Raw genomic sequence first — 25840 nt, forward strand, 5'->3', positions numbered from 1 at the left:
TGGAGAGCTAAGCAAAGACACTCTGGCTGTAATGAAGAAGCCCCGGTGTGGTTTGTCAGATGTGGAGTCATTTGGGGAAACAATGAGGTGGACCAAAAGCAAAATTAGCTACAGGTAAAACTAAGATGTACAAATAGTTCAGCAACAGTTAAATCACTGTTCTGGAGGGAGTAGATTCATGTAAAATAAAGAAATAACATCAACATCCACAGACAGTGAGCAGTTTTTATTCCTCATCTTGCTAAAGGTCCTATATTATGCAAAATTAACTCTTGAGAGCTTTAAGCCAGAATGTTCCCTCATCAAAAATATACCTGTTATGTTGTTTCATTCACATCTGTTTGAGTAATGCTTTGATATTAGTCTACATTTCCAAAGATCAAAATGCTCTGTTCCACCTTGTGATGTCATGAAGCGGTATAGTTTTTAAGTTAACAGCTACCTTTTACCTTTAGTGCTGAGAAATTGGCAAATCTTGGGCTGAAATGATCCAAATGATTCTAGTGAAGAAGTATGGAGTTTAAATACATGTCATCACAAGATGGAACAAACTGTTTTCAAAGCCTAAATATACAACATTTGTTTATAAACCAAACTTTTTTTTCAGAATAGTTGGGAAAAAGCTGCCTATCCCTTCCTCACAAATCCGTAAAATTTTTAGAGAAGCATGGAAGATCTGGTCCAATGTGACACCCATGCGTTTTCAGAAGAGAGGCAGAAGGGAGGCAGACATCGTTATCTCTTTCTACACAGGAGGTAAAAATGAATGCACAGTTAGGGACAAACACATGTTTAATATGTTTATTATGTTGTAGACCACAAAGACGGCTCTCCGTTTGATGGCAAACAGGGCATCCTGGCTCATGCCTTCTTACCGGGCATTGACATCGGAGGAGATGTGCATTTTGATGCAGATGAAGATTGGACCACAAACTCTACAGGTACAGCTTTGAAACATTTGAGTGAAATTTCCATTTAAAGAAGCACTGTGTAACTTTAATGATGGAGGGCTGGCCATTTGGTCTTGACTTACCTAAAATGCTCCAAAATGTTCCACAAACATTTTATGTGCAGGGTCACATCTCCTCTTATCTGACCTGTAACTTGGCTTGATAGCAGTGCAAGATAGTTTATCACATTCAGACAAAGCAACAGCATCTCAATGGAGACGTAAAGTGGCAGACCCTCCACCAGGAAATGTACATGTTACAACAATGGTGATGTTTTAGGTTACAATCTGTTTGCTGTGGCTGTGCATGAGTTTGGCCATGCCATTGGCCTGGCCCACTCCTCAGACCCTGGTGCAGTCATGTATCCTTCATACAATTTCAACAGTGAGTTGGAGCTCTCCTTTCGAGACGTCAAAGATGTCCAACACTTGTACGGTAAAACACAGTGTCCTCTTTTGAAGCAATAGACATGTTTTATGTTTTTGTGTTTTCTCTGTACATTAACAATAGTGACTTCTCTTCATTTGGCATGCACAATGCTATATTCATGTACCCTTGAATGTTTTTTTTTTTTTTTTTTCCCAGGCATTAGTCCAAATTTTGACTCAATATTTTCCAAAAAGCCTCCTCCCAAAACCCCGAACAAATGTGACCCGGACTTGTCTTTTGACGCTGTGACAGAGCTGCAGCAAGAAGTGCTTTTTTTCAAAGACAGGTGTGTGTGTGTATGGTTCATGTATTTTCCACATCGATCATACAGACTGACAGTGGCTCTCATCAAAAACAACACAGACTAGATCCGACTTTACACCGTCATTCTTTTCCAGGTTCATGTGGCGCAAACACCCGCAGTTTGATGAAACCCGCATATCTCTGCTCAACAGCCTGTGGCCAGAGAGTGTACCATCATACATGGATGCTGCTTACATGAACATAGAGAAGAATGCCAATGTGTTTTTTAAAGGTGAGCCTAGAGTAAGTTAAATTAAATGAATGAATAAATGATGTTTTAACTTCTGTACTGAGTTAAATGATAGTCACATGTATAGAGAGCATTAAGTGGGCAATTAAAGCATTTTACATGACCATCAGATCAAAGGTTATACCATCTGAGTTTGCTTTTTGTAAAAAAAATTTGTTAACTTTAGCCAAACTTGTAATTGTCATTTTCAGGTGATCAGTATTGGAAGCTGATCCAGCTACAGCTTGTAGAAGGTTTTCCCAAAAACATCTCAGACTTGGGTTTTCCCTCCAGAGTGAGATCAGTGGATGCGGCCCTTCACTTCCGACTGGAGCGATACACTGTGTTTTTCACGGGACACGAGTGTTGGAGGTACACATACATACACAGCAGAAATTAGTGTTGTTACATACTACATTTTTAGGGATATCCTGCTCTGTTTTTTTTTTTTTTTTTTTTTGACTCCTGATCCGATCCTTATACTATTTTCAGTTCCCAATACCAATTTGATCTTATCCCAATTCCAATTTTAGTTGCTTTTATAAATAATTATTAAGATTCCATTGTGAATAGAATTATTACAGATATAAAAAAGGCTTACTTAAAAATAGCCTGGGCCTAATAATTTCTTATAATATAATAAAATAATGTCTTAAACTCCTCCACAGCAAAACAGCTTTAAAAAATAATGAGAATAGATGATGTTTTATCCTATAATCTAAGCAATGTTTTTTCGCCATATTATTAATGTTTGAGAAAGACGAGTAGCTTGCCCTAAAGCATACGGCTACTTAACATATGTAAACAAGTTTCAAAGAAAAACTCAGTCTTAACATGTAGGATTTGTTTGTTAAATATGTGTATATGGAACAAAACACAACTCTGGGTATGTCTGTGATGTGGAAACAACATTACAACATAAATCAGAAAATAGCACAATAGCACAATATATGCCCTTTAAACGACAAAATATTTCTCTAATTTGTCATTTATGTGGAAGAGATCTCTGTTTAACAGGAAGCACCGCCACTAGAAAGCACAGTTTATGAGTATTTAGAAACAAAAGGGGGCGGGGCAGTTAGTTCTAGTTCATACTAGTTAATACTAGTTCTGATAAAATTCAAAATCATTCTAAAACTTTCAGGAAAGGCCCAATTTGATCATCTAGTTTCAGTACTAGTTTTAGTATTGCTTAGTGTCCCATTTTACTTCAGATCCTTTTAGTTTCTGATGATCCAATTAATTAATATATGTTTGACTTCCATTTACAGTCAAAACATTCAGCAGTGACAAATGAATGAACAATCACTTCCGTCTCTGCCTCCGTGTATTAGTGAGAATTATTAGTCATTTAATTGTACACAAATAATGACTTGGCGAGTCCTGTGTAGATCCTTCTATTCTCATTGTATAGGTTGTATTCACATGACACACACATCTTATGATCACCCTAATCTTCTGGTTTAGCTTCCCGTTATATACAACATCCTTTTTCCCGTTCAGAAGATTTAACATTTATTTTAGAATAGTTAATCACTATGACAGCAATCCTAACTTTTCATCATTCTAGACCCATGGATAGAAGATCAGAAGTTAGATTTACCATTTAAGACCTGGATTATGGTTAATATTTCAGCAATTACTGGCCAACTTCCAAAAACATATTTTTCCACAATAGCTTCGGAAAGTGGTGCCATTACTCAACTCAAGATTAATAAGCCAGAATTGTGGGAGTCAGTCAAACAACAAACAATGGTAGAAAAAACAAAAGTGTGGCTGTTTGCTGCAGGTGTTCCAATCAGTGGGAGCAGGTAAAGGGTGCTCTTGGAAAAAGGATCAAAACTAAAACCCAACAGATTCCAAGCACTCCAAAGAAGAAAAATTCACACGAGGAAAAATATAGTTAAAAGGCCTTTATTTAAATGGCCAAAGCCAACATGTTTTGACCAAACTGGTCTTCATCAGGGCTTAGCAGAAACAACACTGGTAGATTTTGACATTATTGAATGATATATTTTTATATTTCTTTTATAAATTGTAAATATCTCATGAGTTGTATTCCTGGGTTCAACAACTTTTTGCACTCAAAATGAGAAACAAAATCTAATGTTGCTTGAATTAAGAAAAATACACTTATACCATTGGTAGATCATTGTACTTGTCAAGTTGAATCCGCTCAAATAAAGTCAAATTCTCTACATTTAAGTCATTTAAACTTACCTAGATATTACCTTTTACAGTGTGATATACATTATCAGAACATGAACACAACCTGTTGCATATAAATTTGGTTTCTTTTCTTTGTCCAGATACAATGAGCTGACAAATACACTGGAGCACCCACCATCACTCATAGAGCAGGAATACCCCGGGATTCCAACTCCAATTGATGCTGCAGTTTACTCTGATGGTACAAACACTAATTTCTTTAAACTAATCATTTTATATCATCTAAGATCATCCATCCATATGAACCGCACACTGACATTTAGAACCTAAGCTGCCACTGCAGTCTTTTATATCTAAAATGATGTGTGCATTACTTTTGATTTAGATTTTTTAATTTTATTTGATTAAAGCCTTGAGGATGCAGTGCGTAGGCCTTTATGTTATTGGCATAATATTGTGAGATTAAATTAATAGCAGCCTTTTCATTAGAGTAACTGAACAATAATTTGTATTAGCAATAACGTAGGGCAGTATATATGGCAAAGTGTATCAGCAAATGGGAGTATGTTCATTTTATACAGTATAGCTTTATAGTTTTCTTTTAACCAAAACATATTTTTTCCCATTTTTACAGAAAACCTAATGCTATTTCATTTTCCCACAGACTTTATTCACTTTTTCAAGGGAAACCTGCATTACACTTACGACCCTGACTCCAAAAAAGTGATCTCTACCGGCTCAGTCAACACAATACTGGAGTGTACAAAGACGACAGACAATGAAATCCTCCCTGACCAGTATGTGACACAGTATTAATTAAATTTACCACAACATCTTTATAAATTGCAGTTAGATGAAAAAGAGGATGCGATGCGGGTATTTCCTGTTTATTGTCATTGTTGTTTTGTAACTGTATATATTTTGTATTAGTTTCTCACAATCGTTTTAATGTAATGTATCTTAGTAAAGACTTAACTTTTCCGGTGGAGGAATCCTACCAATTTGAAGATGTTATTGCATTGCCTGGAATGTCCCACAAGCATTTAAATCTCCATGGAGACAAGCCAAAAAATATGCCCAAGCCAAGTTACAAGTCAAATCTTTGGAGAGTTGAGTCTGCTCAATTTGATGTATTAGACTATATGTATATTTTACATGTATGTTTTTGAAGGTATTTCTGAGCACTAAAACCACCTGTAATTGAATAAATGCAAGATATATACTGTATATGGTTAATGCCTTACTGTGGAACACTCAAAGTAAAGGACTGACATCCCCATGAAATTAAAAGTTGTAGTGCACCTTAAAGTATGATTTAATCTCTTTTTTGTCATTATGTGATGTTACGTTGATTTTCTATAGTTTTGTATTGATACAGTTACAGTACTTGGAAGGGGAGGTTACTTGACTAAATCATGACCCAAGAAAGATGTCCACTCTTAGGCAACATCAAACCCAAATTATAGGTTTCCACAAAACACTAACGCAAAAGTGTAGTGGCATTTTACTGACATATCCAAGTGGAAAATAACCTACTTATCAGGGTGATTTTACAGAGCTACTGTAATTATTTAATATACTATAAAAGATGATTGACATTTGTGACTTGTCTGAATGGAGAAGGGGTATAAAATGGATTTTGTGATTCATAGTTATAAGTGATTAGGATCTATGACATGGCTAGTCCGGGAATATAGCTATAATTTATTAATCTTTTTGATGTGGCTATGGAATACTACAATCATCTGACGTGACCAAACGTGTCTGTGTTTGCAGCAGTGGCACCTTTCCAAAAACACATACTGTGCTGGTGAATGAAAACTTGTATTCTGTCTTCTTGATAATACACACAACATGCATTTAAATAGATATTTTAGCCAAAGGAATTTATTTTCTTGATCCATAAGTATGTGTAAAAGCTTTAATCACTTTTAATACTGCTAGGAAGCAAATTCATTTTTAGAAGAACTATAGATAACTACAGATAACTCACTATTGTATGTGAAAAGGTTTACAGTACTTTAAAGTGATGATTGATTACTGTAATGATGTTCAGATTGTTACTGCAATAACTATACATATATAAACAACATATTTTACAGTATACTCTTTTAAACATACGCTTTAAGTTGGTAATTTTATGTTTAAACCTAAAAAGCAAAAAGATTCAAACTAATTCACAGAAATAATTTAATTGACATTCTGGACATTATTAATGAATTGTACACTCATTGAGTTGTCATACTTTTTACTATATCTGTTTGGGAATTCTTTTAATTGAGCAAAGCAGACAGTACTTCCTCCTGCTTCCATAAAAGGAGTGTTTCCTCAGTGAGTGACGGTGGAGTTGCCCAACGCCTTGGTACCTGGGCTATAAAAGAGCAGGACCCAGAGCACAAACCAAAACAAAACCAAAACGCAAACATGAAGACAATGAAGTTGAGTCTATTGCTACTGAGCCTGGCCTCTGCAGTTTACTGTATGCCACTGTCCACTATAACCCTGCAGGAACAGGACTTTGCACTGGTATGTACCTCTGTTGTATTTATGTGAGTCTGATTATTGGAAACTGATAGTGGAAGCTGAGCATGTTTGGATGTGGTTAGTAGACTGTAAGTGTTTATAGGCCACTCCTCTCTCTTTAACGTCTGCTATCAGGCTCGTCATTTTGGCCTTAAACTGTTCTGATGTTTTAATGTTGCTATTTTCTTATTCTTTATATGCTATGCACTATTGAATATCCACCATGCTTTTCATAGGATTATCTCAAGAAGTTCTACAACCTCACAGAAGAAACGGGTCCAGTCTCCAGACGAGCCATCAGCCCTGTCACCAGAAAGCTGAGGGAGATGCAGAAGTTTTTCGGACTCAAGATCACCGGGAACCTCGATGAAGAAACTATGGCCATGATGAAGAAGCCTCGCTGTGGTGTGCCCGATGAGAAAGTGGCAAGATTTTCCATTTTTGGAGAAAATCTGAAATGGCAGAAAAACGCTCTTACATACAGGTAGGCATATCTCCACACTACTCCAAGTCCAATAGGTTCATGTCAGAATTGTATGATAATTTCAGATGGAGATGGAATATAATATTGTCATGTGATCACAGCCTAGGAAGCATGTTTTTATTGACCATTTTTGCTTGAATTAGAATTGAGAACTACACTCCAGACATGACCAAAGCAGAGGTTGATGATTCCATTGAAAAAGCTCTACAACTCTGGGCCAAAGTCACTCCCCTGAGGTTCACCCGGATCTACAGTGGAATTGCAGACATCATGATCTCCTTTGGACGCGGCTGTAAGTAGTCAGAATAACAAGTAGTGGGGGGAAGAGAACTGAAAAAGTCACTATGCTGCCAAATTGGCTTGAAACAAACTATAATTTTTGCAGTATTTAGTTCAGTAAATAGTTTAGTCTTTAATACAAAACTTGATTAATTAAACATCTTAAAGATGAATAATTGGTTGTTTTAAATCAGTGAGCGAGATTGGAATGACTGAAACTGTACTTAGTAACTCCTGATTTTAAATCTGATTAGTTACTTTTCCAACTCTAGATGATAGTTTGTAGTAATGCCAGTAGTTGTAGTAATTGATTCTAACTATATTTTCCAATCACCAACAGCCCATGGAGACTACTACCCTTTTGATGGCCCTGATGGCACCCTGGCCCATGCTTTTGCCCCTTCTTCTGGAATCGGAGGAGATGCACATTTTGACGAAGACGAGAACTTCACCTATCGTTCAAATTCTGGTTAGTTTACTTAAGCTTATCTTATGTTAGCTATATTCATGGCTTTCAGCTTCTTGCTTAGTAAAGAGATTTCTATGGCAATATGCTAATTTATCTCCATCTTGTTCCAGGATATGTTCTGTTTATGGTGGCTGCCCATGAGTTTGGTCACTCTCTGGGCCTGTCCCATTCTAACGACCCAGGCGCTCTCATGTTCCCCACCTACTCCTACAGAAACCCAGAGACCTATGTTCTGCCCCGTGATGACGTTAACGGCATCCAGTCTCTCTACGGTAAGACGTGAATATGACTTTAAACTCATGAACACTTCACAACACCTCTCATTTTAAACGATACGGTGCTTCTATTTGTCCATTTTGAACCCTGACTCAAATTTTATTTCCATCATAGGACCAAACCCAGACAAAGACCCTGCTCCAGGCCCAGGCCCCCTGCCCCCCACCACCCCCGACTCATGTGACTCCTCACTGGTCTTGGACGCTGTGGCCACCCTCAGAGGAGAAATGCTCTTCTTTAAAGACAGGTACCATTTTGTTATAGCATGCCAAAGTGATTCTATACAATTATTATGTCCCATTGATTGAAATTTTTTCTGGTTTGGAGAAATCTGCTTATCGCCACCATATAATACCATTTTATCTAATAATACAAATCTGTGCTCTGTTCTGTGTTATAGGTTCTTCTGGCGTAGCTACCCTCAGAGTTACCAGCTTCAGCAGTCTCTCATCAACAACTTTTGGCCTGATGCTCCCTCCACTGTGGACGCTGCCTATGAGAGCCAAGAAACAGACCGGATGTACCTCTTCAAAGGTTAGTCTATCTATGTCAACCTGATATTTTATTTTATTTGGAGCACTGACCATCATCACATCTTCATACGTTGTTTTTACCAGAGAGCTTTTACTAAATATAACTCCTCTATATTTAAACAGATCGCCAGGTCTGGGCCTTCAACGCTTATGATCTTCAGCCAGGTTACCCAAAATCCATCTCCAGCTATGGCTTTCCCAAAACAGTGAAGAAAATAGATGCTGCCCTGTACGACGTGGACACCCGCAAGACACTGTTCTTTGTTGGCGATCAGTTTTACAGGTGAGAATTATGGTTGGTCCAAGATTAAATTAGGGATATGCAAATCATCATTTTTATTATTTAGAGATTCGAGATTCAGTCATGTCTAACTGTTAATAATCTTTTCAATCGAGAAGAAAATTGTGACTTTGAGGGAATAAAATTTTTTTGTCTTAAATGTCACACATCAAAAGTCTTGTTCAATAAATCAGAACTAAAAGCTATTCATATTATGTTTTTGAAAAGAATCAGAAATCAAGATTTGTTATTTTGGCCTAAATGCCACCATTCCATACAGGAGGTGCTAATTCTCATTCATTTATTTATTATTTGCAGTTATGATGAGGTCAGTAAAAGAATGGACCAGGGATATCCTAAAAATGTGGATCAGAAGTTCTCCGGTCTAACCACCAAAGTCACTGCAGCCTTCCAGTACAGAGGTGAGTACATTCAAACACTGGCAACATCAGAGGTTCAGCAACACAACTACACAACACAAACTGAATACAAGTTGAAACTGATAAACACACTTTCGAAATGTATTCCAAAGTATGGTTTTAATTTACAAATTCCATGAAATCATGCAGGTGACTTGCCAACTCCAGAAAATTACATGTTGCTGTATTTTAGCGGACAACAATAGTGACAATAATAAATGAAATTGATGATATGGGGTAGAGATAGGATCATAGTATGTAAAATTCTTTAAATTAAATATATTAAGATATAAGATTTAATAATTTATGTATATACATTCTAGTTGCAAAAAGTGTTTCTACTTGTATTTATTCACTTTTTTGAACAGCAGTTTTGCAGTTTGTGAAAGTGTATTGATTATAGTGGACTAAGAGTGCTTGTGGTGTTGCAGGTTTCACATACATCTACAGTGGGCCCTACATGCTGGAGTACAGTCTGAGGAGTGGACATCTGTTCAGAATGCTCGGGAATAACTACTTCCTGCCATGCAACAACTATTAGAACCCCCAACCATGATGTGAATTAACAGTATTACTGTGTTTGCACTGATCAACAGATACTAATACTGTTGTTTACCTGAAGCACCTTAACAGCGTATATGTGATATATATTTAAGTCATTTCTTGTCTTTTCTACTATTATTTATCTATAATTTAAACAACGTTTTTTGAAGACTGTTTGGAACTGTTGTCACATGAGTTATCTTTGCTGTAATTGAAAATAAAATAATTTTTCACTGTAAAGCAGCCATGTTTTGTTTTGTCTATCACACCCTTAATATTATAATTATTGTATGTATGTATGTATGTATGTATGTATGTAGCAATGATACTGTCCTATTTAGACCTGGTTTAGCCCTAATTTGTAACTGAAATAGCCTTGTTATAGACCTGGTTTAATCTGGTGGGACTTGGAAAGACAACCTGAATTCAAGTTGAATGTCACTTGTGTTTGTTCACAACAAAATACTAAGTCTGTTATGCTTTAACTTGCTTTCACTGGTTAACCTATGTACAAATATTAGGTTATTTACCTGAGGAAAAAAGTGAGCGGAGAGTAGTCTGAATTGGGTTCTGGAGCTCGTGTCCACCTCCACCTCATGTGAGCACATCAAATAGAACTGCTCTGAAAAAGAACACTTCAGTCATGGTGTATTAAAACTTTTACACATTCATTTACATACACACTTTAATCGCCATCTCCCATTGCATGTAACATTTGACCAGCGAGCATGTATTTACTTCTACTACTCCAATGAAAAAAAAAAAAAAGACAAGAAAATCAAAACCAGGGCACACGAGCAATGCATGCCGGGGAACAGCCCGTACAAAATATAACGTGGTGATCACCATTCTTAACAGTCTTTTATTCTTTATCTCGCGCGCATCATGACAGCAGTTCACTCAAATGTCTGTGCACGGCACCGTGACCGAGCACGTCCAGCACTTTTTCATCACATATTTACTTCGGCTCTTCCTCCGTTCATTCGAGCATGCAGAAGACGAGCGGAGGACCAAGCTCCTCAAGGAGCCCAGGGGAAGTCCCTGGACCAAATGCCGAGAGTGTATCCATAAGAGTGCGCCACAGTCCGCGTAGACGCTGAACGGAGCTGGGCGGATCTCGGGTCGAACTTGTCAGCTGTAGTAGTGATGTAAGTAAGCGGCACTGACGCGGAACAGAACGGGGCTCACTCTCTGGGTGCCTTCTTTTCTTATAGAATGTAACTTATACTTAGTAACACTTATACAATATGTATATACAGCTACAGTAACGTAGATTCAACCTACTACACTATTGTTTGTCTAGTTAGAAAATTTACAGGAGAGTTTATTTGAGTTGGTTAAACATAAAAAAAATAATACATTTTAGACGCAAGAAATCTGTTTCTACTCAACTTGGTCAGAATAAAGAATAAAAAAAATAAACATAACCTAGCCTACACCCATATGTATGTAATGAAAAACAGAACACCTCATCCTGATGACTAACAGTTTAAAGGGCGATTAAATGCTATTGCTAATTTACAGTCAGTGTCTGATAATGTGACATGATTTGTGTGGTGGAGCAAAATGTGTTAAGTTCAGCTGGTGATGCAACTCACGTTTGTGGCTCAATTGACCTAATAATTCGTGACCACAAGATCTATTTTTGCACATTGTCATGGTATCTGCAAACATTTATTGCACAGGGCGTAGTGTACAGAAACATCTGCAAAGGTTGTGGAGAACCAAGATAAGATCCTGTGTGACTTCCAGATACAGACTGACAGGATGGTGATGGCGAACCAACCAAACATAGTGGTGGTGGATAAGCAACAGAACAGAGCGGTGGTGGTGGACATCGCAACACCAAGAGAGGATAATATCAGGAAAAAGGAACACGAGAAAGTAGAAAAATACCAGGGGCTCAAGGAGGAGCTGGAGAAAGCCTGGAAAGTGAAGGCATCAGTGGTGCCCGTGGTGATCGGAGCACTCGGGCTGTAACTCCTAAACTGAAAGAGTGGCTACAGCAGATACCGTGAAAACAATGGACATCTTAGTCCAGAAAAGTGCAGTACTAGAAACAGCAAAGATACTGCGCATAACTCATAGGCTCCCTGACCTCTGGTAGAGGACCCAAGGGGGTGGACAACACCTAACTGTGAATGAAGTCTTTGTATACATTGGTTATTGAGGTGGCCTTTTTGCAGGATAAATGTTGTATCAGTTGAAAATAATGATTTATTTCTGTTAGTAGTAATGCAAGATAAGGTTTTGTTTTTGAGAATTTTGCTCTATGTATGTGGTATTTGCCAAGAAGAATAAATAAATTAATTAGTTTTTAAATGTTTGAGTTTTGATGTGTATAATGCGTAATGATATTTTCTTCTTTCAGGGTTATTGGAACGTGTAAGTTCTGGGAGAGAAAAAAATTCTAGTTGTTTCCAGAGGGTAGTATAGAGCTAACGGGGCATGAGAAAAATAAATGAATCATGTTTTTGGGGTGTGACAGACAGGTTGCAAATTGGGTCAGTTTGGAGAAACCTGGATAAAAATACGTTTGTAGGGTAAAATGTATGTAAGACTTTAAAGTGGAGTTCTCATATTTTATTGATGGGTACTGAAAAGGGTACTGAAAAGAGATTGTCCAGGTTTTATACCACTGAATAACTTGAAATTGTATATTCCAATAAAATTCTCTCCCTCTGGGTTGAGTTTTATTATTGCTGAGTAGACTGATCCGAATTTTTTTAGTTTGTTATTGCAATGAGGGAATGAAGAGAGAGGGACAGACATGATGAAGGAGCGATCAGCCAGAAACCACAGAAAAACAGTTCATCCTTATCCTTCAAAAATGAAGAAATATTAAATAAATAAATAAAAAATAATAATAATAATAATAATGTCACATCAGCCAAAGACTTTGCGACCCCCCTGCAGTACCTCCACAACCTCCTGTTGAAGACCTCTGCTCTAGTCCAAGTGATTCATGCATTTCTGAGTTCACCTGCTTTGTTCTGCATTTGTGTTTTTATCTTCCTCCTTTATATCTATCTTTGCAAATGTTCAGACTCCAGGTTCATACTTAGATTTTCATTTAGCTGTTTATAATGTTAGCTATAATGGCTGTTTGCTATGATGAAATACCACTACACTGACAATGGACCAGTTTCTATTATGAAACTGTTTTAGAACAATACTGTGGTTTACTTTGCATACATAATGTAACTAAATACCAAAAAAAAAAAAAAAACACAATATGTCTTCTTTAATATGCTGAATTTCCCACTCTCTGATGGGAACAGGAAGAAATGAATGTTGAATGCACTTGTACTAGTTTCAAGGTCCATTTTTTTAATTTATCATTTATCCAACCACAATACACAGCCTATGCACTTTAACAATACACATTTACACCCTTCACCCATGAAAACTGAACTTGTGTCTTTGAGTGTGATGTTACTTTAATGTATGGAGAGATGGTAATTGTCTAATATGTACTTAAAACTGTAACTGTACATGCATAGATGGTTAATGTCTCTACATTTTAAGGGTCAGTGCACACTCCTCTGCTCAGTCTGATGTGAAATAACTTTTTCTTTCTGTTATTTCAGGCTGAAGATGCTCCGTGCTCAGTGTCCTCTGTGAGGACTCAAAACTCTACAGTTGCTGATTTAAATAATAAATTGTATATATTGTACAATAAACTGTTGGTGCTGTTGCACCAACTGTACAAGCACGGGCAGTGGGTCTAATCCAGCCACAGAGGGAGATGTGTGTGTCCCTCTGTGCCAGTTTCCAGCCTGGATAAATGGAGAGGGTTGCCTCGGTGTAAAACCTGCCTGTTTTAGCCAATTCTTAAAGTGTGTATGGCAGGTTTTTCTAATTATTTTCATTTGGTTTGGTAATATTTACTTGTGGTGAATATTTATCATAGTTTTACATCAGTTTTGTGTTAGTGTCTGGACAAAAGTTGAAAAGAAAAGCACAAAAATAAAGGACTTAGTGGTTCTAAAAAGGAATATGTCTGTTATCAAAACTTTCAAATGCAGGGATAATTGAACTATTGTGGAATTTTAGACACACCACTTTTTCACAGTATGGTTGCTAGATAAAAGTTATGAAATTTACTCTGTATCTGCTGTTCAACCAGAAAATAAAATTAGCATTTATATTTATGAAGATTTCTAACATGCCATATGCACTTTGATATATTGACTGTACCAACTTCAATCTGTCTTTTATCTTGTAGCTTTAAAGTAATATTTATAGGTTTGATTTAATCATTACCAAAATGCCTCTTGCTGCTAGAACAAAAAGTACATCTGTAAACTATTCTGTAAATCTGTAAATATTAAAATGTTGAATAAAATGTGTAAATCTGACGGCTGTGCTATACTTGTAAATGTTTTACTTTTGACAGTTTTGCAGAGGACCAAGTACCAAGTACCTAAGAACCAAGTACCCCGCATTGCCCAGAGCAGTGGCGCCATCTGCCGGAGAAGAAGTACAAGAACCGGATTCACAATATTCAGACACAGAACAAGCGGTTACAAAATACATTGCTTTCCTGTGACCAAATTGGTGATTTATTGAAATTTCCGATAAATTTAAATTGCCAATAAGTTGAAAACGACAGAATGAAGGCCCACTTGATTGTTTTATGGGATATGCTATTTATTAGTTTTTTGTTTGTTTGTTTTTTCCCCTCTGAAAGTCATAAACCTGTCCCACCCACCTGTGGGCGGCACTAGCTCAGTTGGTAGAGCATTCGCCCACTGATCTGAAGGTTGGCGGTTTGAATCCCGCTCTCAACATAGACATCAGATCCACTGACCCACAGGTTGGCTGGTGTGATTCAAGCTCCCACAGATGAATGCGTGTCCTTGGGCAAGACACTTAACCCACCTTGCCCACAGTGTCTGCTGCAGTGTGGTTCCTTGTTGTCAGCTGACCCAGACCCTGTTGCTATGGTAGCCTGTCTTGTTTTCAGGTTTTTCTGTCATGTCATTTGTTAAACGTGCTGTGCTTTTCAGATAATAATATTTTAGCTTTTTAATGTGCTTTTTTTTAAGTTGAGGTTTGTGCTTTTGTCTCATAAGAGCTCAGTGAATAAATGTCTGTGAGCCCGGGCTCTTTGTCTGCAGAAAAAGCAGCGAAAAGACATGAGGCAGAGAAAGAAGCGGAACTTTCACCCGAAGCACCGGAGTGGAGCTTTAAGACACACAGGTACAATACAATATAAACAGACTAATAAAAAAGGACTATTCAAACATATGTGAATGAAACAAAACACAACTCCAGTCCATGTTTATGATAAGATGACAGCATTATAACAAGGTTAAAAGCTCACAGGAGCCAATTTTGCATTGTAAATCAAAATCTGTGAAATTATTCTCTATCTAAAATGTAAATTTTAAGACGGGTACAGTTGTTTGTTTTATTCCAAAAGTAAAGGGGTACTTGAACTTTTAGTTGCGTGAATTTTTTATGTGATATTTTACTTTTACTTGATTATTTTTAAGTTACAAAATTGAGTACTTCTTCCATCACTGTTCATATACGTTGTCATATTTTTCCACACTGATATACAAGTACATCAACTCATCCAGTCAAGAGATACATGTCATGAATGTGCGTAGGGCACATTCTTAAGTGACATTTATCCCCTGACTGGAACAGCTTTGTTTTTGAAGACTGCTACACATACAGATAGGTTAGGCAACATATAAGCTAATGGAACTAATAATAGATGTGACTGACCACCATTTGTGCAATATCTGGTGAATAATGCAGGGACACTATCAGCGTCATGTTGAGAATATTACAACATGACTGAGCTTGGCCAAAAGTTGTCTGTGTGGGGAATTAATGGATGTTTTATATGTATGAATTTAAAATAAAGAGAGTGAAATTAGGTGTAGGAGCTATAGCCCATCCTGTTTGTTTTAGGATTGGCCAAATTAAGTTGTTCATTTGTTGTAAGTATGTTAAGAATTTTTTATTTATTCAGTTTGTGTGTCAACTGTAGGCTTTTTTTCCTTTAAAATAATATTTATAAAAGTTAGTTCATCACGTTTCATTCTCACTAGCCACCTAAGATTTAATACAATGAATTGGTGAGCAGCATTATTTTCTCAATTTTAATAAGAGTAACAGTGTCAGCAATTAAAGTTACAATTGTTTCTGACAATTATTTAGAACAATATCATTTTGCAGTCTACATTAATTCAAACAAAGCTGCTGTTACACTAATACTGTACTTTATACTAAAGCTTATTGCCTTAAATAGGATTACTGATCTTGACAACATTTTTGGATAATAAAGAAACTTTTTTTTTTTTTAATATCAAATGATGTATTTTTAGGAATATACAAGTCACTGTATAAATAAAAGCTAAACGATAACATTTTCCATTTATGGAAGTTGAGCAATCCATGTTTGGAACTTCCCTGATGCCTCCCACTCCTACAGCATCGTCAGGTTAGCCTATATAATGGATCTTTCAGTCCCGCTACAGTACATTCCTCTGAAACACAATGAAGACTTCTATCACTGCGTTTATTCTACTGACTCTTGGAGTCACTGTCAGCTCGGCTCCTGCCCCAGAGATCACACTTCAAGATGAATATTTTGCAGAGGTATGTTGCATTGTTGATTTCCAAATGAATAATTACAATGCATGACTGTTAGGCTGCTTGATTATGGTAAAAAATTACAAACGCTATTATTTGGTCAAGATTATTTCCATCAAATGAACCTGTAGAGACAGTACAGACTTAATATAATGAAACTTTTAAATTTCAAAATCTTTTTTGTATTGAGCAAAAAGTTAATGATTAGGTGCCCAATTTTACTTTTCTGGATGGGGTTTTGCTGCCTGCCTGCTATAGGAATCCTTCTTTATGCAATTATAGGTATTTTTAATATCGCTTAAGAATAAACTGAGAAACTAAAGCCCAGACACATATCTCTCTGTATGTATTTTTCTACAGAGTCTCCAGCCAGATTCAGACACAGCCGTCCAATCAGCTCATTGATCACCATTTTCAACAAAATTTAGAGCTTCAATTATGTTTTTCAGTGTGCTGTGATATATGTATTTTACTTTCTTTTTTCTTGTATCAGCCATATTTGATTTGAAATGGATGGACCATGAGTTGCTGATGGCTAATCCACCTGTCAATCACACCTTTTTAAAGTGCATAATGTAACTTTTTGGTTGGGGATCCGTCATCTGCTTGTGTCTATGGATGTCTCAATGCTCTGCTAGAATATCCCACAGTATGACATTAAAATGGCTCTATCTTACATTTACTGAATTACACGTGGTTTTATAGCTCAAAAATACCTACAATTCTGACAGCGAGTGGGGTTGTCACTCCACAGACCTGTAACTTGGTCTGATTTTGTCTTCATGGTGATAGAAATGTTTAATACCATACTGTGTAACATTCCAGACAAAGCAATAACATCTCCACTGAAAAAATAATTTAACGAACCCTCCATCAGTAAAGTAACACAGTATTGAAGGAATGTGTGTATTCTTGGCAAAAGTTTAAGGCTGAAAGATCAAAGCAAAGCAATACCATTTCCAGGAAGACTAGAGTACAGATCCTCTCCCAGGAAAGTTCCATAATGCACCTTTAACATTTATATTTCAGAACTACTTGAAAAAGTTCTTCAACTTGACAGAGGAGCCGGGTATAGTTCGCCGTGGCTTCAATCCCATCACTAAAAAACTGAGTGAGATGCAGCGTTTCTTTGGACTCCACATTACCGGGACCCTGGACAACGAGACCATGGCCCTGATGAAGAAGCCTCGCTGTGGGGTGCCAGACGGGAACATCGCCCGATATTCCACGTTTGGAAGAGATCTGAAATGGAAGAAGAACAGCCTCACCTACAGGTACGGGTCAGATGAGGATGTGGGGAGTATGGAAGTGTAAAAATGCTCTAATTTACAAGATAATGTTAGTATTTTTTATAGTTTTGTGTCATTTTTGATCAGCACTGTTAGGCACTTTCTTATTTCTTGTGAAGTAGCCATCTTCCAACCAATTGTACCAGTATAAATAAAGTAATCCGAACCTGAAGGTAACCAGATTTTGTGCTCTATTTACAGTAAAGATACATTGTGTAGCTTTTCTGGTTGAGGGTCCATCAAATGCTTGTCTACATGGGCCATGGATATGTTACTGTATGGTCAGATCTGTGGAAAGGCAACCCCACTCCCAGTCAGAATGTCTGTTTTTCTAGGTATTTCTGAGTATAAAACCTGTGATTTAATAAATGTAAGGTAGAGACGTTTGTCATACTGTGGAACATTCCTGGCAGAGCAGTAACATCTCCTGCACACATTCCAAAGTGGACATGTTGTACTTTGGCCCCATGATTAACATGTGAAATATAAAACAATCAAACAAGGTGTGGTACATTTCAAGGGAGAGAAATCTGAAAGATCTTAGAATGACTCTAAACATAAACAAAGCACAATATTTAGTTTTCCATTGCACAACTTTAATGTTTTGTCTTTCAAAGTACATTCAATTCAAACTATAAATGAGATTTTATGTCCTGACAGTTGCTTTGAAAGTTGGTAAGTCGTAGTTTTCTCAAATACTTTTTTACTCTTACTCATAATTTAATGTGTAGCAAGTCTTGAATGTAGGACAATTCAAACAAGCATGAATCAATCTCAAGTAATATGTTAATATGTAAAAACTACGTCTGTGTTACAGGATTGAGAACTACACTCCTGACATGTCGAGGTCGGAGGTGGACAGTTCCATTGAAAAAGCTCTTCAAGTCTGGGCCAAAGTCACTCCCCTGAGGTTCACCCGGCTCTACAGCGGAACTGCAGACATCATGATCTCCTTTGGACGCTACTGTAAGCACTAGAGCTGTTTCCCTGTAGTCATTCATCGGTTGATGGTGGTTATAGGTAACCAAAAACTTTACTATTCAACTGTTATTTTATTGAGATAATATGAATTTATATGGATCAGATCAGGAAACAAATACCTGGAGTAAGTAAGTCAGATTTGGGAATGAATTATGAGTTCAAATAGCCTTTCTACAAATAAATACACTGTTTATTAGTGTATTTTTAAAGCTACATTGTGTAACTTTTATGTCAAATGCTTTTCACTATGGAGATGTTAAGGCTTTGTCTGGAATGAACAGTTTCTATCTTCATGGGAGACCAATCCAGACCAAGTTACAGGTCAGATCTGTGGAGAGGCAACCTTTCTCACAGTCAGAATGCCTGTTTTCTTTTTGAACTTTTGAGCACTAAAACCACTTAGAATTGTAAAAATAAGGCAGAGCTGTTTATTGTCATACTATGGATGATACAATGACATATCCATAGAAACAAGCCATTGCTGGACTCCAACCAAAAAGTGACATAGTGCACCTTAAATTACCTGTAATATTGTGATCCTGTGACTGCAGTTTAGTTCAAATAGCTACTTCATAGTTTTGAGAGCTCTTGCAGGCAAGCGTCGCTCCTTATTTGGTCTATTAATCAATATCGACAGAGCATGTCTTTATTCAATGAAAAAAAAACATTTCTTTGGTTGACTACAGTTTCAGTAAGCACTACCAAGAATCATTTGTGCATCAGATAACAAAAAACATCATATAAGCCAAGTTTGGCCTCGTCTATCTATAATTTATGGACCCATGCGTACAATGTTTTGTCAGTACAACGCATCAGTACATTTTGGTTGATTAATCAATGCATAGGGCAGTTCTTTAGACAATGAATAATTTCTTTGGTTGAATACAGTTTCAGTAAACACTTATCACTAGTGCGTCATATGACAAGAAACACCTTATTATGTTAAGTTTGAGCCTGCCTATCCATCTGGACATTTGTGTGAGGGAGAGGGTGCATAGCTGAGTGACATACATCCTTAAATCTCTGACATTAAGATGATTGTTGTTAAGGATGGTGTTGCATAATATTTCTCCATAGAGCATAAACACTTCATGCAAACATACCATGAGCATGTCAGATCATGTGGTTTTTAGAGATAAAGTACAAGACATTCACATCTCACTTATAGTTTGATGCAGCACTTTATCTCAAGGTTTAGTGAACAGAAGCATGCCTAACTCTAATATAACTGTACTTACTGAGACCATTTTAAATACATGCTGGAAAAAAACAATATTAAGTAAGTTAAAGTTACTTAAATTAAGAACATTTTACTTTATTTGAGTCGAGTGAACTTGACAAGTAAAATGATCTACCAATAGAATAAGTGTGTGTTTCTTAATTCAAGCAACATTTGATTTTGTTTCCTATTTTAAGTGCAGAAAGTTTTTTTTTTTCTTATTTTATTTTATTTTTTATTGCAGCAAGATGTATTTTCATATTTTAAGTACAAAAAGTCGTGTTCCACTGGCAGATAATTTTACTTGTCAATTGAAATTGGCTCAAATCATGATAAAACTTTCTTAATTCAAATCATCTTTACTTGGTTAGATCTTCCTTTTACACAGATATATTTAAATAATAAACCAGTGATGAGTTCATTTGTTTAAAATAGAGACTTCATTGCTTCTCATTATCTTTGCACCACCTCACCTTCAATTGATCTAAAGTTTTATGTATAATAGAAACAATGTATGTCAGACTTTGACTAGAATTTTATATAAAATCTAAAAATGTTGTGAAATTTATGTATCTACGTTTTTGTATAAGAATTCATGATGTATCATAATCTGGTAATTAATTCATATCTGAAGTCTGGATAGATTAATACATTATACTTGTTGCTGACCATACAGACAAAATATGGTGACAATCTAAATGAAATGCATATTTGATAACAATGCTTTGTTTCACAGCCCATGGAGACTACTACCCCTTTGATGGCCCTCATGGCACACTGGCTCACGCTTTTGCCCCTTCTACTGGAATCGGAGGAGATGCACATTTTGATGATGACGAACGCTTTACTTATCGCTCAAATTCTGGTTAGTTTCCTATTGCAGTAATTGGACATTAGCACTTAAATAGAAAAAAGTATAATATTTATTTTTTCCATCTTGTACCAGGCTATGTTTTGTTTATGGTGGCCGCTCATGAGTTTGGTCACTCTCTGGGCCTGTCCCATTCTGATGACCCAGGCGCTCTCATGTACCCCACCTACTCCTACAGAAACCCAGACACCTATGTACTGCCCCGTGATGACGTCAAGGGCATCCAGGCTCTCTATGGTAACAACTCAGCTTGTAGTCCAAATATTCTGTATAATATCTCGAAATACTATTTACTAAGGCTATGCACTTTAAAAAAAAATAATCAAGATTAAGACATTTGTAATCGTCAATGATATTTTAGATGTTCTGCTCTCTCTTAATAAAAGTGTGTGGTTTAGAGCAGGGTTCAAACTTTGAAGAAACTAATTTGACTTGTTTTGTGTTGAACTTGAATTTAATTTCAAACATATATAAACATTTTAAATTGTTCACACAATTCTTCTAAGTCTTGTAAAAATCATATCATATGTCATATCTTCAGGTGTCATTGGCTCCATTCTTGGCTAATCTGAAAAAAATAAAATTAAATAAATAAAAATTACACCCAAAAAACACAAACCACCCCAGTCATCTGAAATGCAAACATAATTCAATAAGATTACAGAGAATCTGGAAAAAATTAAAATGAAGGAGAAAAAAGTGTTTACAATATTATGTTTTTCTGTGATATAGGTCCAAACACTGAGACTTATCCTGGAACAGATGAGAGAGTCCCCCCTCCTCCCAGCACCCCCGATGCATGTGACTCCACCATGGTTTTGGATGCAGTCACAACGCTGAGAGGAGAAATGTTGTTCTTCAAAGACACGTAAGAGTAAAGTATAAAAATAATAGTATTGGTTCCTAGGGCTGCAAGATTAATTGCAATTTAATCGAAAAGTGAATGGGCACAAATCACAATGTCTGCAGTTTTCGGAGTACCATAATTTCCTCAACAAACAACAAGTATCTTGTCTTATTCTCATAGACTGTATATATAAATGGGCATAGCTAATCCACAAGCCACTGTGTTTCAAATAGGAAGTGGGCATGGGGGGCACTTTTGGCTCAATTGATTCCCTCTCTGTTTGACTTTACATTGGAAAATGGTCACCCCTCTGTCTGTAACTGCTGCAGTGAGCCTCGTCATTTTGGTTTTAAAATGTTCATATTAACCCGCTTGATCCTGCTGTTTTTATTTCGTAGGTAAATAAATCCCTATTCCTAATATGGAACTCAGCTCCAAATTCACCCTTATAAGTGCTTCATTTGACTGGAGCTGAACCCTAAAGGCAGTCCACTTCTATATAAAGTCTGTGCTTATTCTGCATAAAAACAGCAAATCCTGTAGTTTAAATTTGCACAAAGATCTTCTGAAATGTGATTCTTGCATAGTTTGCTATATTTCAGTTGTTTTGTCAGTTCTTCTGGACATGTTTATAATGAGAATTCAGAACAAAATCCTATTATTATGACACAATCAAAAAAATCACAGTTCTAATCTCAGTGTTTGTCAGAAAAAAATCACAAGTAGATATTTTTTTGAAATCGTGTAGCCCCAGTTTCTAATGTACTGTTTATTTGTGTTTCTTCAGCTTCGTCTGGCGTAGCAGCCCTCAGAGGAACACACAGCAGCAAAGCCTCATCAGCAGCATGTGGCCCAGTGCTCCCTCCAGTCTGGACGCTGCCTATGAAAGCAGACTGTCCGATCGGGTCTACTTCTTCAATGGTATGAAATTGCTATTGCCATTTATACCGGATGCCCTTCCAATAGTCCATAAGAAGCACTAATAACTACTCAATTTCAAATGAAAAAATGGACATTACAGGAACCTACAGCCACGAAGAGCCATGTCGTGATACTTGCATGTATATTAAAAAAAAAAAAAAAAAAAAAAAAGAAAGAAAAAGAAGTTCAAATTATACTTAAAGTTGCACTATATAACTTTTTGGTTGGGTGTCTGTTACCTGGTTGTTTCTGTGGATATGTCATTGCTCTGCCTAAAATGTTCCACAGTATGACATTTAAACATTTACTTCAATTATAGGTGGTTTTATAACTCAAAAATACCTAGAAAAACTGATATTCTGACTACGAGCAGGGTCGCCTCTCCACAGATTAGACCTGCAACTTGGTCTGGTTTGGTCTCCATGAAGATAGAAATGTTTAATGTCGTCCTGTGAAACATTCCAGACAAAGCAATAACATCTGCATGGAGAAACGCATTTGATGGATCTTCCACCAGAAAAGATACACAACACACCATTAAAATTTACCTGGATTTGATGACAAAATATTAAATCTTTTTTTTTTTTCATTGTAATACAACTTTAGCAAGTAAAGAACTGATTTTCATATATTAAATAGCCACAGTATATTGAGGGAAAAAATTTGGACTTCTAAAATATTATCATCACTTTGCATATTTTGTTATATACAGCAGATGGCGCTCCTTTACTACATTATCTCCTTTTGTGTTCAGGTCGTCGTGTGTGGGCCTTCACTGGCTACACCCCGGTCCAGGGCTACCCCAAGAGACTGAGCAGTCTGGGTCTGCCCAAATGGGTGAGGCGTATAGATGCTGCGCTCTTTGATGTGGAGACCAGAAAGACTCTGTTCTTTGTTGGCGATTACTATTTGAGGTAGAGGCTATACTACAAATACACGTTTTTATGCTTAGAGTGATTTACATAATCCTCTCATGTCTCTCTTTTTTTTTTTTTTTTCTTTTTTTAAGCTATGATGAAAGTAAACAAAAAGTTGATGGTGGATATCCCAAAAGAGTGGAAGAGTCATTCCCAGGCATGTCTGACAAAGTGACAGCAGCGTTCCAGTACAAAGGTAAAATGTTTAAAAATATATCTATCATTTTAAAACACTGGGTACATCAATAAAAATCAACTAGAATAATCAGACATCCCAATTATCAGATCTGATTTTTGTGTATGTTTACATTTACAACAGAAATATGATAATCAAAAACACTTGTGAACTGTTAGTTAAAAGGCCTATATTATGCAAAATTCTCTCTTGTGTGCATTAAGCCATGTTATAATGGTGTTACCTCATCAAAAACATTGTGATGTCATGAGGTGGTAGTTTTCAAATTAACAGCTAGTTTTTATTTGTATTTGGAAGGGAAAGTATTGTATTGGGAGGGAGTTAAATAACTCTTTCCAACTTTAACATTTTCTCTCTATATTCTCTTTTGTCAAATCTGGCACAGGCATGAACCATCACAAAGAAATCAGATGTAACTTTACATGACTTTTCAATATTTGTTTAACTCCAAAAATCAAATAATGATCAGTTTTGATTCTGGCATGCATGTAAAAAAAAAAAACTAGTAGCAGTTTGATCCTAACAGTGATTTTATTTTCTAGGTTTCACATATATCTACAGTGGGCCCTACATGCTTGAATACAACTTGAGAACTGGCAGACTGTTCCGTGTGCTGCGAAACAGCTACTTCCTTCGCTGTGTCCAATCTTAAACAGGAAACTGGACTAAAGGTGCACTATGTTACTTTCCTGGTGACATTAAACTGATATATCTAGCGCTGCTGAAAGAAACATTCAATCTTGGTATGTAAGTAAAAGTACAAATACTGGAGGAAAAAAAATACTCAAATAAAAGTAAAAATATGTTAAAAAATACGTTTACTTTTCAGTCTTGTTCAGAAATGTAGTGGAATAGAAAGTACAGATACCTGCTCTCAAATGTAGTAAAGTAAAAGTATCCACTTAAAAATATACATATACCTAATGTTTTTACGTAAGTACAGTATTTGACTACTTTTACTTTATGTTCCGCTGCTGATTTCTAGCATCTAGCTTGGTTTACTGGCGCCATCTGCTGTTCTTCATGGGAAAAGATCTTTATTGTGAAACTATTCAGAGGAGAAAAGCAAGCGTAGAACCCTCCTGCACCTTTATGATATGAATGTTTTTATACATATATTTTTATACATATTTTTTTATATGATATTTCCTGTGGCCCTGCGAGTCAGGAGTCTTTTATAAAAATTTGTTCTGTTTGAAATGAAATGAAATGTTTGAAAGTATCTTTGTGTGTCAGCAGTCATCACTGTGGTTGCTACTGGTATTGCTTTATAATAACTCCACCTTAATTAGCCTCAACAAAGCATGAAGGAAGACTTTATTAATAATGAACTATAGTTTATTAAGAAAGATTCCGACTTAGCAACTAAGGGGTCAGAGTTAGGAGTTTGGGTATTATTTTAATTGAGTCTTGGGAGCTTTAAGTCATGTTAGAATGTTGTTCTCATTAAAATCATACCCGGAGATGTTTTGTTTCATTAACACATGTTTGAGTAATATTTTATCATAAGTCTTTCAATATATCTCCAAAGCTCAACAGTTTCCACCCTGTGATGTCACGTAATGGTGGTTTTCAAATTAACATTTAATTAATTTAACATTTAATTAATTTAATTCAGTAGAGACAATTCCAGAGCTGAAATTATGGCCAAATGGCTCTAGTGAAGGTTATGGAGTTTAAAAACAAGGTGGAGCACTTCCTGTAATACCATGTGACATCACAAGGTAGAATAGAGGATTTTTGTGTTAAATATGTGTGAATGAAACAAAACACAACTCCGGGTATGTTTTTGATGCCTAAACAACATTATAACATAGATCAGAAAATATAGTGCCTTTAAGTAATTAGAAGTAGTTACTCTGAATCCTTTAAACCATTTTTGTTATTATGAATAAAGTCTGTCTTCATGCTTTATTGCAACTAATTAGATGTAATTACGATACAGATTTACTGTGTTATTCTAAAAAGGAATGTTGTTATAGAGATGTCAAATAAACTTAAGTACTTTATTATTAATTGTGTATACTGTGTTTTGTTTTTCCCTGTAACTTGTTCAGACTTATGTTGATCATTACTTTTGTTCCTTGACCCGTTTTAAATT

General features: G+C 36.3%; 2 protein-coding genes across 2 annotated transcripts; both read left to right on the forward strand.

The window, feature by feature from the left end:
* Positions 1-10126, forward strand: LOC110169096 (collagenase 3-like). Its single transcript, XM_020934614.2, has 19 exons — positions 1-114; positions 608-756; positions 816-941; positions 1230-1404; positions 1567-1665; positions 1778-1914; positions 2124-2283; positions 4221-4321; positions 4745-4877; positions 6363-6606; positions 6840-7087; positions 7231-7379; positions 7707-7835; positions 7946-8107; positions 8226-8358; positions 8512-8645; positions 8768-8927; positions 9243-9346; positions 9775-10126. Exons 1-19 carry the CDS (start codon positions 32-34, stop codon positions 9882-9884), a joined length of 2736 nt encoding a protein of 911 aa, XP_020790273.2. The 5' UTR covers positions 1-31; the 3' UTR covers positions 9885-10126.
* A 6224-nt stretch (positions 10127-16350) lies between these two features.
* LOC110169007 (collagenase 3-like) lies at positions 16351-25755 on the forward strand. Its single transcript, XM_020934505.2, has 10 exons — positions 16351-16504; positions 17528-17772; positions 18605-18753; positions 20724-20852; positions 20934-21095; positions 21591-21726; positions 22493-22626; positions 23381-23540; positions 23636-23739; positions 24282-25755. Exons 1-10 carry the CDS (start codon positions 16403-16405, stop codon positions 24389-24391), a joined length of 1431 nt encoding a protein of 476 aa, XP_020790164.2. The 5' UTR covers positions 16351-16402; the 3' UTR covers positions 24392-25755.
* Positions 25756-25840: the final 85 nt, after the last annotated feature.

Source organism: Boleophthalmus pectinirostris, unplaced genomic scaffold (assembly GCF_026225935.1).
Source record: "Boleophthalmus pectinirostris isolate CB_2022bp ecotype Guang Dong unplaced genomic scaffold, ASM2622593v1 HiC_scaffold_12, whole genome shotgun sequence".
NCBI lineage: Eukaryota > Metazoa > Chordata > Actinopteri > Gobiiformes > Gobiidae > Boleophthalmus > Boleophthalmus pectinirostris.

Excerpts from the sequence above, each read along its gene's own strand:
- LOC110169007 (XM_020934505.2), top strand. The coding sequence starts at position 16,403 with ATGAAGACTTCTATCACTGCGTTTATTCTACTGACTCTTGGAGTCACT. Across the intron at positions 18,754-20,723 it reads GATCTCCTTTGGACGCTACT|CCCATGGAGACTACTACCCC; the intron begins GTAAGCACTAGA and ends TTTGTTTCACAG. Across the intron at positions 21,096-21,590 it reads GGGCATCCAGGCTCTCTATG|GTCCAAACACTGAGACTTAT; the intron begins GTAACAACTCAG and ends TCTGTGATATAG.
- LOC110169096 (XM_020934614.2), top strand. The coding sequence starts at position 32 with ATGAAGAAGCCCCGGTGTGGTTTGTCAGATGTGGAGTCATTTGGGGAA. Across the intron at positions 1,405-1,566 it reads GGTAAAACACAGTGTCCTCT|CAAAAAGCCTCCTCCCAAAA; the intron begins TTTGAAGCAATA and ends CTCAATATTTTC. Across the intron at positions 1,666-1,777 it reads GTGCTTTTTTTCAAAGACAG|GTTCATGTGGCGCAAACACC; the intron begins GTGTGTGTGTGT and ends ATTCTTTTCCAG.